Source organism: Takifugu rubripes, chromosome 19 (assembly GCF_901000725.2).
Source record: "Takifugu rubripes chromosome 19, fTakRub1.2, whole genome shotgun sequence".
Lineage (NCBI taxonomy): Eukaryota > Metazoa > Chordata > Actinopteri > Tetraodontiformes > Tetraodontidae > Takifugu > Takifugu rubripes.
In genome coordinates this window covers 9,820,881-9,835,242 of record NC_042303.1, presented here as the reverse complement: position 1 = coordinate 9,835,242, position 14,362 = coordinate 9,820,881, and the positions used below count along the sequence as shown (strand labels likewise).

At 44.1% G+C, this 14,362-nt stretch overlaps 1 protein-coding gene across 1 annotated transcript; it reads right to left on the bottom strand.

Moving 5' to 3' along the window:
• Window positions 1–2: 2 nt before the first annotated feature.
• On the bottom strand, window positions 3–13,164 carry slc38a3b (solute carrier family 38 member 3b). Its single transcript, XM_003973367.3, has 17 exons — window positions 12,836–13,164; window positions 8,061–8,226; window positions 7,864–7,884; window positions 7,693–7,771; window positions 7,477–7,592; window positions 7,317–7,390; window positions 6,662–6,754; window positions 6,312–6,393; window positions 4,838–4,920; window positions 4,447–4,505; window positions 3,918–4,070; window positions 3,701–3,780; window positions 3,523–3,623; window positions 2,981–3,105; window positions 2,746–2,890; window positions 2,012–2,115; window positions 3–1,923 (listed from the first exon to the last, which is right to left on the bottom strand). Exons 2-17 carry the CDS (start codon window positions 8,162–8,164, stop codon window positions 1,819–1,821), a joined length of 1,524 nt encoding a protein of 507 aa, XP_003973416.2. The 5' UTR covers window positions 8,165–8,226; window positions 12,836–13,164; the 3' UTR covers window positions 3–1,818.
• Between the last annotated feature and the right edge of the window lie 1,198 nt (window positions 13,165–14,362).

Sequence of the window (14,362 nt, the reverse complement as noted above, 5' to 3'; positions counted from 1 at the left end):
TGTAAAAATATCAACAATTATTTTATTGCCAAACTGACTTCCTGCTATTTACACAATGAAGGCTGCATGTGCATCAAGTATAAAAGGTTTGCATTTATGTACATATCAGTCCACATTAATTTTTTTTGATAATGCCATTCACACAAACACGTGTTTTCATAAAATACCCACATGTGTGTTAATGAACAATTCATTTTGATAGAAAGGACTAGTTATTAAACTGTTTAAAATGTTTTTTTTACATCAGTTGGCGCCCAGCTGTTGGCATTAGTCCTTGCACGCTATGCTAAAATTTATTCCTCTCATCATGATCGTCTTGAATCTGGACAAATCAGAAATAAAATAAAATATAAATATATGCAAAACATTGTGGTCTATGCAGGATTTTTGTGAACCCTGAGAGTGGTGGGGGTGGTAAAGATGTGACAACTTTATGGCTTTACGGGTTTATATTTTGCACGATCACCTTTTTTTTATCAGATGACCAAATATTAGATGAATCTCTCAATTTTGTCACATAGAAGGCGAGAAGAAAGACCCATAATTAAGATACTAGAACTACAGCAGCACAAAACTACTCCAAAAGCATGCGAGAGTGTGATGTCTCATTGACAGCAACACCCATTAACGACGGTGTTGGCAGGAAGTGTGTGTGTCCCTCTTTAGGCTGCAGGACAAGCAAAAAGCTCAAATAATCAGACTGCATCAGACCAGAGCAGCAAAACACAAAGCACCAAATTACTAATTAAAAAAAGGTTTGTCATTTACAAATGAAGCAGATTCACTCAGATCATTAATTCCACCCTCAGATAATTTGACTGTAAATTCTTCTAGTTTGTGGCTCGGCCAGTTTCAACTGGGCTGTTTCAGTTCTGGGGTTTAGCACCGCTAGCCCACTTGTTTTTAAACAGTGGAAGACTTGCTGGACGGCCAGCGCACCTTGAGCCTGACACACTCATTCATCACTGTGCATCACCAGCACAGGACAGGAAAGGCAGGAAAATATTGTGTTTTTAAATGTGCGCCTCTGGAGATGGAAATACATTTCCTGTAGCCATGTGTGGCAGGGGATTCATTAAGCTTTGGACACAGATTAGGTCTTAATTTTCCTTTTTTCTTGGCTTTACTATTGTAACCGCTTCACAGCTTCACTTCTTTAATACACGCATCACGAGAGGGATCCAAAGGGCTGAAAAAAGCGACCGTTTTCTTCTTCTTTCATGAAATGTGCAGGTTGAGGCATTTTGTGCATCCACAGAAGTCGTTCATCTTAAAAGCAAAGCGGTAAACTTCTGGGGTACATAATTAAGGTCAAAATTTGGCTTGAAAAGAAAAGAAAGTCTTCAAATGAAGTAACACCTTCCATCATCAATATCATGTCAGTTAAAAGAACCGATTTCATATATAAGGATTTATAATGAGCACTAATTTGATATACAGTAGTTCAATCGTTCATTTGAAATTAAAATCGTTGAGTCGTAGAATCATAGAGAAATAAATACACAGATCTTATGTTTAAGTGCTGTTCCAAATATCAGAGGCAGGTTGGCTGATCTGGAACAAAACGTATACCTTCTTCCCGCGTATCCCAGGCAACAATCTGCATTTAAAATACACGTGTTTACAACAAAACACTAAAATCAATATCTCAGAGTGCTGCTGGTTGTTCTTTCATGTGTCTTGAACGGACTTATTCTTGTAAATCGTCGCTTGGATTGTGCTGGGCAGCGTTCCCGCTGGCAGTGACAGAACGCTGTTCTCCCTCCTCACTTACACACTCCTCTTTTTCTGGAGCACACACTCACACAGCGGCACCCTCTAATGGCCTCCTACGGCAAGACCGTCACCCATGGTCCAGTCGATGATGATGAAGCTCAGACTCATCACCATGAAAGATATGCCCAGCGCAGCAAAGCAGGCAGCCTGGGGGGAGTGCAGCAACACGGGTGCTCAGAGTTCAGCAACAACCCAATCAACACATAAATGGGATGAAGTGGTGGGGTGGTCTTACGAGGATCTTAGGAGTGGAGCTCATGGGTTCTTTGTCTTTGGGAACAATACGGATGTAGAAGATAGCGGGGAAAATGAAAATGAGGCAAGGAGCTGAGGTGGCGCCTGAAAAGACACAAAAAAGCTGCACCAGACAGATTCACAGGACGGATTTTCGATGGTTCTGTGGTCCATGCAAACTCATGTCTCCAAGTCTTATGGTCTGGACCACTGTTGTAAATGCATTGATATCATATTATATTATTTGTACACTTTTCCGCCAACCCATGTCATCTATATATGTGTTTTATATCTGGAATGACCACCTTAGTTGTGATGCATTGAAATACTAGAATAGATTGAAATCTCTCTGGATGGTTGGCCTTAAAACATCAGTCCTAACTTCCTGTTTCTGCACATTCATAAATAAGTTGAATGAACTCTGTGCTTCCACGGGTGCACTAAAAATCAATCATGTTTGCTGCTTTGAAGTGGACCTTTAACCTTTGAAACGTGTCAACTGAAAAAAAGGGGCAGAACATGACAAATAATCATATTTTTGTGTCCTGACATGGATTGGTCACGTTTTGAAGCTTTACACTCAAACTCAACACACAAGTCAAGGATTCTCTGTGTAAACAGAGACCTAATAAGTTAGCCATTATCGTAGCATACTGTACGGGCTGTTAGCCAAATAAAGTTGACAAATAACAGTTTGAACTGCGAGGCTGTTAAAAAAACAGGTCTTGTTCTTACCAATGATGCCGAAGATTCCCAAAATGTTGGGAGCAAAAATCACCAGAACGTTGATGAAGCTGAGCAGCACGATAGCGATGGCGATGTGGCGCAGCCAGTTGAAGGCTTTGGTGGGGAACAGCATGTGCTGGATGGCTCTCCGCACCTGCGGGCACACACAGGTCCAACAAGAGCACATTGTCACGGAATCCTGTCTCTCTGATCATCGCCTGGGACAGACCTAGTGCAAACTCACGGGGAAGAGCACGATGGGGACGGTTAGCGTCACGGCTGTGAGGACGGCCACGCGCACGCACAGGATCAACGTATCATACGGGTCGATCCGGCTGTAAGTGTGCAGCAGCTCAGCCTCCACTTTGTCTGGAAAAAAAGTTGAGAGATTCTTTTGGGATGCAATATTCTTTAAAATTACAGAGCTATCTTCCAGGATACAGCCAGAAGAGACATTTTTGGGGGTTTCAGCTTCAGAGTCCAATAAAACATCATTATTGGTCCAAAAATGCTTTGATTAACTAAATCAAAGAAGGAAAGAAAGAACACAACGTTGCTGTTATACCATGGTACCACAAGGGGCGCTAAAGGAGCGTAATCAATGAAAAATTGAACAAGCCAAAGTGTGATTCATTGAAACTGATGCAAATGATCGAAACTCTGCTTGTGAAAGTACCCTAAACTACTTCAAGTCAGAGTTTTGGTTGAATTGGAAACACCTGATATCCATACATACATAATTTGGGCTTTTTTTGGGCTAAAAGGGATAAAAAAACGTGCTCTCACCTTTAAAAGTCAGGTAGCCAAAGAGAGCTGCAAGAAAGTACATAATGTACATGACAAAGATGGAGATGTTGGACACTTTCTGCATCCTCGCCTTCGATGGGCTGTAATGAAAAAGTCGCGTGACTGCCACATTCTGCATGCCCTGACAAATATCGCAGGCCAACGAGGGCCGACTCACTTCCGGAGTTCGGTGTAGATGGGGAGGACCTCTGGGTGGCACACGAAGGCGAAAGCGAGGATGGGAATAGTGTACGCTGTCTGCGAGGAACACAAAAACACACGTGATGGGCAGAGCAGCACCTAGCTGGAGGTTACACCGCGTCTGGCATTCAGGTGTGAAACCAGTCTGGGATCCAGTCCAGGAGGCGGACTGGATCTTCACCTCTGTCGTCTACCTGGGAGTTCATGGTGAACATGTAGGCCGAGCAGTGGGAATCATCATTTTTTTCGTGGTCATGGCTGGAAAGATTGAAGCTGAGGTGGGAGGCGGTGCTGTTGGCAGAGTACTCCTTCAGTGGGCAGTCAATCTGAAACTTCTTATAGATGACCTGAGGCAACCAGAGGGGACGATAGAAGCAATAGAGCCATTTTAGGCTAATTGTAAAAATGCTGAGAATGGGAATCAATTAGCAATTAGCATTAGTATTTTTGTAAGATACTGGTTGGTAACACATTGGCTGATAAGACTTTGTTTTAAAGAAATAAACCTCATTCAGCTGATAGTCCCTGTTCTTTCCTCTCATTCCTGAGGTGCAAAGCCTTGACTTAGCTGATGCTCCTCAGATGCATTTAAATGCCTATATTTGATTATTTTATGTTGTCATACACATCTGATCACAGAGTCAAGGTTGTGAATTACGAGAAGATGCAGCAGGACTTCCCAGGAGTTATTGGAATGCTAATGGATGAGCTGGAACAACTTACAGCACAGAGGAAAAACACCATGCAGCTGAGAGAAAATCCACTGGTGTAGCCAAGGTAACCTGAAAATGAAGGGCAGCACACAGTCAATGATACACCTGAACACCTGAAGTGATCATTTGACCTTCAGCGCTGCTATTAGAGGCTTTATTTAGCCACTGATCTATGTATGAAATGAATGATAGAGATAAAATGGCAGCTTGGTCCGCTGCTGTGTCCCAACGCTGGGACAAAGACACACACTGACCACTCTGGCTTTAAGGTCAACCCTTCTTAATTTAGCTCAAAGTCAACTGAAGTACGCGTGCAAAAACATGTGTCTGTAGATTGGCTCGTAAGCACAGTTGCACCATGAAGAACTGGATGTGACTTGAGCCGTCTTGGATCCACTCACCAAGCTGTTTCATTAAAGCCAGGGGAAGGATGATAGTGGCAGAGACCAGGATGACCAGGTAGTTTCCATTCAAGTACCACACACTGTTAAAATTTAAACCAAAAAAAGGCTTTGGTGAGTTTAGACAGACCGAAACCGAAACAAGAAATCAAGACTGCTGATGCTAAACTTGTGTCGTTAAGGTTGTTTAAGCGGCAGCAGAGCAGTGGTACCTGTGCTGAAAATCGCTACTCTCGAGATAGTTTTTTTTAAAAGGCTGCTTATGTTGCTCTCCACCACCCAAAAATATAACTGCAGCCCGACTTAGATGACTGAGAGACAGAGCTAAAAGCGATCGAGTATAAAATGACATAACCGAACCTTGCTGCTGAAAATAGTGAGGGCTGGTAAGCATGCTAACTTTAACTTTGAAACACAACGCCCCTCAGATCAGAACTGCACAACACGTGAGTGTACTCTAGAGTTCAACGTGACCAAAAAAATGCTACAAATCTCTTTTTACGATGTCCTGCACCCGAGAAATAAAAAAAATCTCCCTAAGCAGCAATAATATAAGTGAGTCTGTCGACTAAACCCAGAAAAGAGTCCCCTCTGTGAGCGTAAAGCTGATGGATCTTCAGCCTGTTAGTCTGCCTGAATAATAGACAATCAGAAGGATCAGCTGTCCGACACGGCCTCACAGGCTGTATCATACTGGGGGATCGGTGAGATTAGTTCACTACTGTATGTGTATGTGTGTGTGTGTTCTTGTATTTGCTACATAGTGAGTACCAAAATACTCATTTTGCAAGTAAAGTAAGAACATTCTTTGGAAGTGGGGCCATTTTGGCACATTGCATTCTCCAGTTCTCTATATGTCTATAAAAGTCCCTACAAAGATAGCAGTGCAGGGACGTGTGTGTGTGAGTGTGTGTCACGCTGTTGCTGTCAGGGGTGAACGTGTCTGTGAGGGGGAGCATGACCGATACCACTTCATGCATCAATTTCAGCAGCAGCTTAGCCAAAAATACACGATATACAGACAAATACACTCATGAGGGGGAACACTGAAGGCCTTCATGAACGGTTGCACAACTGATGCCACGTTTCCACTGCAGGAACTCTAATCAGGAACCAAGGAACATTTGGAAGCACTCACCTTCTCCATTCAATCTTGGAGTATTTTTTTTCTTGGCCTCGGGTGACACGCCTGATCTGGAACACTAAGTTCCAGGAACTATTGAGTGTTGAAAATTTCTTGTTGCATTTCAGCTGCAGGCTATGCTGTTGTGACTCGAGTAAACTGCGGAAAGATGCATCAATGGTGGCGTCCGTGACTAGTTAGGCCTAACAATCGCTGCAGGGCCATCAAAAACTAGAGGATCTGCTGTTACTTTGACCTATTTCACCTATTTAATCTTCCCTGGACGTGAGGCCCTGACGGGAATCTGGAGAACAGGGTGAGGACTGCACTTTTCCTGGTGCTAATACTCACTCAGAGTTGGCCTCGGCTTTCAGGAACGCTTGGATGACCAGTGGTAGCTCAGATTTTACAATGTAGAGGTAGCTGGACATGGCTGCAACAGACAGGACAGAGAGCTGGTCAGAGCGCGGCGCCATCACGCTCCACCGACTGTTTCAAACTGTGGAGGGGAAACCCCTCGCGTGCTTTTGTGAAAACAGAGGGGAAAGCAGCTGTTTGCCAACTTATCCCCTAAGTTGTTCTCTCAACAGAACAAAAAGCCCACCATCTATTTAATCGGGCTAAATGACTGTTTCTTGCAGTTTGCAAACAGAAGAAATGATAGCAGAGATCTTATTGACTGAGTCATGCTGGGACCTCACATCCAATATTCTGCAGGGTGATTGCTATGCCGGTAGCCATTTTTCCAGGTGTCCCAAAGGCTCGGAAGCCCAGCTGTTCATAAGCACGAATCCCTGCAGAGAGAAGACAAACAGGAATGATCCTCTCTATTGTTTCTACTGATTTCTTCTACTTCTTCTGCAGTAATGATAATTATTGTGGCAGTTCTGATAATCCAACAAACCAATGGCTTTCTGTGACGTAATGACGGACACATTACAGCATAGCATGAAATGTGATTCAGTCATGTATCCGTGGTCACTTGACCGAGCATGACAGAACATCCACAGATCAATTTTCCAGTCAATCACACTTTTCATGAGCAACAACAGCTTCTCCTGCTCTGATTCCTCGCAACAAGTATGTACAGGTCGCTTAGTATTGACCTGAAAAACTGGATTATTAGTTTGGGCGAATCAATGATGTCACTCCTTTTTGAAGCTAGAATGACCGAGGTCGGTTTATTCGAATATTGATATTGTCCTGAATGTGTGCGTGAGTGGAAAATGGAATGAAAACAAGCTATTTTCCTGTGTATATGTGATGCTTCATCACTGCAGCACAGAAATGATGCCCGACTTTGCGTCTCAAGACGGGAACCTCTTGAGGATGTAAAGCACAAGACGGAGGACTTACCCACAATACCTGCACATTTGACCAGCAGATGAATGGAATAACATGACAAGAGCGCCACTGAGGTCAGCAGAAACCTGGAAGAGGACGGAGGAGGACAGTCAGGCCACCATTAGCTACGAATATTTCCTATATTTTAGGTGGGCGTGTTATATCTGATTACCAGAAGAAGATGATTCCGGTGTTGGACATTGCATAAGCTAATCCAAGGATACCGCTGCCCATGATGGCGTTGCCCAGGTTGAAGACAGACATGCCGAATGAGGTCTTTCCTTCAAACTGAGAACACGAAAACGGTCTGGCTCTGATCAAACGTAAACCTGCACCCCCCCCCCCCCCCCCCCCCCCCCCCCCCCCCCCCCAATCCCCCTGCACCTACATCCGTGAAGCGAACGGGCTTCTTTCCTTCCGCATTCGGCAGAAACTCCTCGTCCTCCTGTCCTTCAGGATCGTCGTATCTGCAGGTTGAATTGAGAATGAATTCCAAAACAGGGAATGCCTACAGGTACCGGTAGGGGGGAGGGGGGTTCTGGCTAGTTTACAGACGTACCTGGGTGTCTGAGCGCCGTTTCTGGAGGAGAATCCAACAGTTCCCGCAAGCGGAAAAACAAGGCAAAATGAATCTGTTCACTTATATTGATCAGATCAGATGGGAAAGAATATTCAGTTCAATCAATTTCTCTGAAACGAGCCGAGCTGGGGCCAAACTAACGGGGCTCCTGCAGCTGTGTGTGGAGTGAAACTCACTGATCCTCCTCCAGCAGGCTCTTCTCCGGCACCAACGCCTCCTCTCCGGGATCGTGAGTCCTCCCGTTGGGAGTGAGGCTCATCTCAGTCTGAGTTGGTTCCATCTCTGAGGCTGTGAGGGAATGGCTCTGGGTTCTGGCTCCGAGGGACTCGCGGTTTTCAATATCTGCGCGAGACAAGAGACAAAAAGTTTAAATTAGACAAAAAAAGGAGAAATCAGTCCGATTGTCTCAAATCCCCGGGGGAAAAAAACTAAATCTGGCTGATTTTATGTTGGAAAAGCAAACAAGTCCATATAATGTTTAACGGTCAAAGTCTGTTTGAGGGACATATTGGGGGACTTTTGTTTATTCATTCGCTCAGTTCCAACACGAAGCTCCTGCACAGAGCCGGGCCTCACATTAACAGCACAATGCAGACACAATCCCTCCAAAACGCTACAGAGCTTCCAGAAATATACACATTTCTTTACTTCCGAGGTTGGAACGGCGACATTGTGGAGCTCCCAGTCCGCACCTCAACTGGAAACCCAGGAAAAAACCCTGCTCTGTTTACCTTCACAACGTGCCCTTCTAAATCCTACTCAGTACAAACTCTAAATACCTTCAAGGTACATTAACCTGTTCGCAGTCATTTATTTACAAGGAGAACGCGCTGGGACGACAGCCCCCGGTAACATCCGGACTCCCATGACTCCCCTGGCCCATTTACCTGAGGAGAGGTGTTTACCTCCAACCTCTGACCGAAGCGGCGCCCGTTGAAGATACAGTTGATTAAGCGCTTTTTTCCCCCAATGAACATGTCTGAGTGTTTCACAGACCACCCGTGTGTTGCTTTCAGGAACCCCCACCCCCACCCCCAGGATTATCAAGGCTGTTCACAAGTATTATTTTGGGGAAATCAGTTAAATTCCACACAGGTAAACTCCACCAAACATTTGGTAAATAAGCTAAGAGCAAAACACACAGTGAGCTGTCATTAGAATCCAATTTGCCCAAATCAACCCCCAGCAGCAAAAATCCCCATCTAGGCTGTTGTCAATTTTCCAGTTGGTTTTATTTCTTGTGGAATATTTGACTTTGGTGGTGTTTTTCCAACCATCTTCTGTACAGAGCAGCACAAGCAGCCCCACAATTCTTATGTGTAGAAAACTATTGAGCCACTATACTAGTTCATTTGGACATACTAATAATGAGATAGTCACGCCCAGTGTCACCGGTCTGTTTCCCTCTGACGCTCCTTATTATAACGGTGGAACGGTGATTAGGGGATCGCCCTGAAGCATGTACTTGATTTCCTTTGGTCACATTGAAGACATCTGGTGCAGACACGGGGACATTTTCATGACCTTATCTGCTCTAATGGCCTTTATTTGCCCAAAGTTAACGTTTCCAGTAACTTGGCCGCTGTCAACATCAGCTGTTGCAACAGCGGCGAAGCGGCTGCCATGTGAGTCCCATGCGCTTTCATCTCGGGAAGAGCGGAGGAGAAAGCTGTCGATCGAATGCTGACGCAAAAAGCAGAAGCCGAACATTCGGAGCGTCCCCAGAGGCACCGATACGTCAGCCGCTCAGTCTGGGCACGCAGGGCTCCTCTCTGGTATCAGCCTGTTATTAATTGCTCGCGACCATCAGGGTTACCTTACCCCCCGCTGCAGGAGGCTCCGTTACATAACAGGCCCGAAAGGTCACAGAGTGGGAAAAGCTGCGACTGTGTGTGTGAGATGTTTGAACAGGTGAAATACTGGAAAATGCCAGTTGTTTGTTTGCTTGGCTTTGGCACTTATACCATCGATTTTGACTGATTTTCGCCATTAAAAGATCCCAGGCCAGTAACCTGCTGCCACGGCTTCCCTCGCTCTCCTGGACGTGTTGGCCTGACACGTAGCGAGGCTGAGCGCGTGCAGATAAGCAGAGGAACATGTGGATGAGTGTGACAAACAGACATGAGGCTGAGCCAGCAGAGCCTGGCAAAACAGGCGTACACGTGCGCGCACACACACACGTGCATACTGGTTCTGTGGTATTAACCACGACCTGATACACCTTTTTAGACCACCTTCGTTGCAAAACTGTTAATTAGCTCTAAATTTACGAATCACCACAATAATAAAGTTGAACTACTGATCCGAATCCGTGTCATTCTTCAGCACAGACCTTACTCTTTGGAAATAATCTTATTGATTTAGGAAGAATGTTTTAGGTATTATTTATTGGGGAAGAAAATGCAATTCAATCAGCAAATAGCTTTAAATAACCTTAACTCCGCTGCAATTGGACATCTTCAGAAACCTGCATAAAGACAGGTGAATTCTTAAATGCTCAGTCACATATCGATTTAATCTTGAAATGACGCACATGCTGCTGTGCGTGTGCATGTGTGTGAGCACAGCGTGACGTGAGCCTTAATCAAACACAAGCTACCTGTGGGCAATGATGTCTCCAAAGAAATTTGTGTTTTGTGCAACATATTTAAAGTGTTGTACAACTTAACAACGTGTATTTCTACCCCAGGAGCACAAATATTTACTGGAGATAGGAGTCGTTAGGGCCAACGGTTTCAGTTACATAAATAATAATATTAAAAGCTATTGTCAGTGGTTTATTATAAGTTTATTATAAAACAATTAACACAGGCAGTAATGAGGGCAACATTATTAGAATCTTCCAGGAATGACAGCCAGAGAAAAGAGTTTCGCCTTTCAGAGAGCAGGCAGATTGGCTCCCATGTAATGGACGCCTAACCACAAAAAACTCAGGGTCACCCTTCTGCTCAGCTCATAGGGTGACCACAAAACGACTGAACTTGGCAGTGGCGTAGGGAAAAAGATGGCGATGGATTTTATCTTCTGGTTCATTCTCTTTCTGGTCTCTCCTGAAGGAAGAACTCAGGTGGCTGTTTCCTGCCTGGATGAAACATGGGGCCCCTTCACAACGTGCACCTGCCCCGCTCTTTTCTAACGATCGATCGACGTCGCAGCAGAGGTCGGCGACCCCAGTTTGTCTTATCTGCTCAGCCGCTACTGTGAAGAACCTGGTACGAAAGCCCCGTGTGGGGCATCTGGTGTTTAGACAGGAGGTCAAAGGTCAAAAACGTGACCCATCCACTAAACATTAAACACACAAATGCGGCTTGAAAGCCTGCTAGATTTCTTCCACCTTTATATCTCATCATATTTACTCCATCAGTCCGAGGTTTGACTTGTAGGAGTGTTGCCCTTTACATGCCCTGCTTAATGTAACCCAGGGGTCGGCAACCCGCGGCTCTGGAGCCGCATGCGGTTCTTTGGCGCCGCTCTAGTAGCTCCCTGGAGCTTTTTCAAAAATATGAAAATGGAAATTGTTTTAAAATAATTTCTGTAGGAGGAAAAACGTGACAAACATTCTTAAAGTTTTCCAATGCTGTATAAATGTGCATAATAAATATTTAATTTCAACATCTCATTATAATGGAAGTTAAACTTAAAGCTCCATCTACAGCAGAGCAGTCACGTGGTGCGTCAGGATGTGTTGCAGGGACAATCAACATTTCATCATGAATGCTCATTATGTATTTGTAGCCTATTTATCATTTAGGCAATAGGCTCAAACAGCTCATATAGACACCTACAGCATGTGCTGTCTTTATTATAAGCCCTATATAAGGCTTTAATTTTTTGCGGCTCCAGACAGATTTGTTTCTTGTTTTTTTGGTCCAATATGGCTCTTCCAACATTTTGGGTTGCCGACCCCTGATGTAACCGCTGGTCTGGCCACCACACACCAAACACCTTCCAACAGACTCAAACCAGTCACTCTAAAATAGATGTTCTAAAAGCAAAACATTGCTTACTGTTGACACGTTCCCTGTTGACAGGGCACCCTGACTCCTACCTGACCACCTTCACATACTGCTTTCCGCATGTCCAACATTGGAATGGCTAATTCTTACATCTGTGGTCAAAATACCTTCAGGAACACGCCCCTGTAAAACACTGGCCCATAATCGAAGCTCATAGGACAAGAAATCAGAAAGTCGAACGAGAAGAAGTCAGAGTGGTGCAAAAATGAGCATATATTAATCCCCAAAGCCTTTTCTGACAAGTCCACGCACACAGTAAAGAGATTTAATGCAGAATTTACGTCCCACACAGAAGCTCTTCCTCCACCCGGGTATATTTAGCTCAAATTCGAACACCCCGAAAGGTTATAACTGGAATTAAAGCGACCGTGTTGTGAGCAACTGGGACAAACTGCAGCACCAGCTGGAGTCGGATATGGTAACGCTGGACGGAGGAAAAGGAAATGGGACTTTTACTTCACCATGTGGTTTGCGCAGGACAATCGCACCAAGGTCCGTGCGGGGAAAAGTTTCGTGTGCGCAAAATAAAAAGCGCTTTTGGTCAGCAAGACGCGTTTTTGAGCCCACACGTCGTGAGATTTGTGCACGTCAGTCAGAGAGTTTGGAAGAATGTCTAATTAAAAGAAGTAATCGAGCTGATGTAACCAGGAAAGCAGTCGTAAAGGGGGTAAAACGTGGGTGAGGGGGGTTAACATCTGGAGTAGGCGCATGAGGTCCTAAATATTTTTCTTTCTTTATTGATCACTAACAGATACAAAGAAGGCCATCTATCTCCACATCAAAGCATATGGTCACTGCCTAAGACGGTCACTGATAATGGAAATTCTTTACAATAAACTCTCAGCAAAAGCAAATAATTAGAAAAATAGTTATCTGAATGTATCAGGGGGCTGTTTTTGGTCTCTTTAAAGCGAAGAAGATCTGGTCAGTCTTACCAAAGGTTCTCCTCACGAAGCTTCCAAAAATTTGAAAAAAAAAAAATCCTCTCAGCAGTGGCAGACAAACGAAAAATCTAGTAATTCTGCTCTTTTCTCCGTCAAATCTTCATTCGCGTGTGCTTACGCGCAGCGGGACACCAACGCAACCGCTCCAAAATGCGCTCTGGGAGCAGATCGGTCCTGTAAGACCTTCTGAGGCTCAAATGTGGGGGTCGAACAGAGTCCGCCTCCTCACCAACTCCCCTCACAAGTGGATCACACTTGGTGGGACTAGAGTTTAGAAAAACAAACAACGCAAAATTGTAATTTCACAGGTGGCGCAATGCAAAGGTGGCGTAAAAACCTCCCGTTTAGAAGGTGAACGTTTGACATCCGCAACATCCAAATGCAAACACCTTTGTGTTGCGTCTGAGCAGCAACCCATACCTGTTTTGCAAATAGCAGCTGGATGTCTCGCAGGGGAACAATAATTGGACACTTACGGGCTGAGCTAAAAATAGATCATCCATTCATCCATCCCTCATCCACCCATCCATCATTTTCTTTTAAAATAAATGCGCTTTATTCTCACACTAGGTTCTGCGTTTCCGTCAGCATCAACATGAACAGACGACTCTTTAAAATAAAGTCATTAAAAATCTTCTATTTTCAATAAATATCTCCAATACGTGCGGGGAAAATCAGTGCCCATGAATGATACAGGCGAAGTTCATCTATATTTTTGGTTTTTTTATGCCATGACTGGCCAGACGTGGGTGTTGTTGGTTATTGCGACCTCTACAGGTGATCGTGGATCAACAGGTGACTTTATTTTATGCCGTCTTGTAACAAATATCAACTCGCTGCAAGACTCCCGTTTTCACAGAACATTCATACGATGGCTTTAACGCGATTGTAAAATGTTTCACGTCTTGTAAACCTGTTTAACCTGTACATTTGTCTCAGGACTTGTACATGTGTTATGGCAAAGTAATTAATTGCCATTTATTGCGAAATTAAAATAGTTTAGCACCACCTGGCCACTATACATTTAGGTGCTATAAACACAAGTCCAACGACTTCCAACTAAAATAACAATACCGGTAATAAAAAAAAAACCCTGAAAGAAACCGAGAGGCTGAATGACATTGATTATGTTATCTGTAAGGTGCAGTTGTTCAAAAACATGTTCAGACCACTGCATTGAGCAAGGCACTGAACCCAGAATTGGCCCTGCGATGAAGGGTTAAGAAGATGAAGACGAGTGCAGGAAAATTGGAAAAGATCATCTGCAATGATGTCAGGTCTGAGCTCCTCACCCCCAAAGAACGAAGATAAAGAGCAGTGCCATTTCCTTTGACACATGGTGACGGAGATTAATATTGCCCCTATACTAAACTTACAAACATGGAGATAAGAGTGGTCTAATCACAAGTTCATCCAAGGTCTTATTCTTGTTAGTTTGACTGTAAAAAAGAGCTTATAACATTTAAAAAAAAAGAAAGAAAAAAAACCATTTTTAAACTAGGAAAAAGTACTAGGACT

What these genes read in the sequence shown, in the direction of transcription:
- slc38a3b (XM_003973367.3), bottom strand. Translation starts at nt 8,164, where the DNA reads ATGGAACCAACTCAGACTGAGATGAGCCTCACTCCCAACGGGAGGACT. An exon ending in GGCTTTAATGAAACAGCTTG is followed by an intron (nt 4,506 to 4,837) that starts GTGAGTGGATCC and finishes CTTCATTTTCAG; the next exon opens with GTTACCTTGGCTACACCAGT. An exon ending in GCTCCACTCCTAAGATCCTC is followed by an intron (nt 1,924 to 2,011) that starts GTAAGACCACCC and finishes CACTCCCCCCAG; the next exon opens with GCTGCCTGCTTTGCTGCGCT.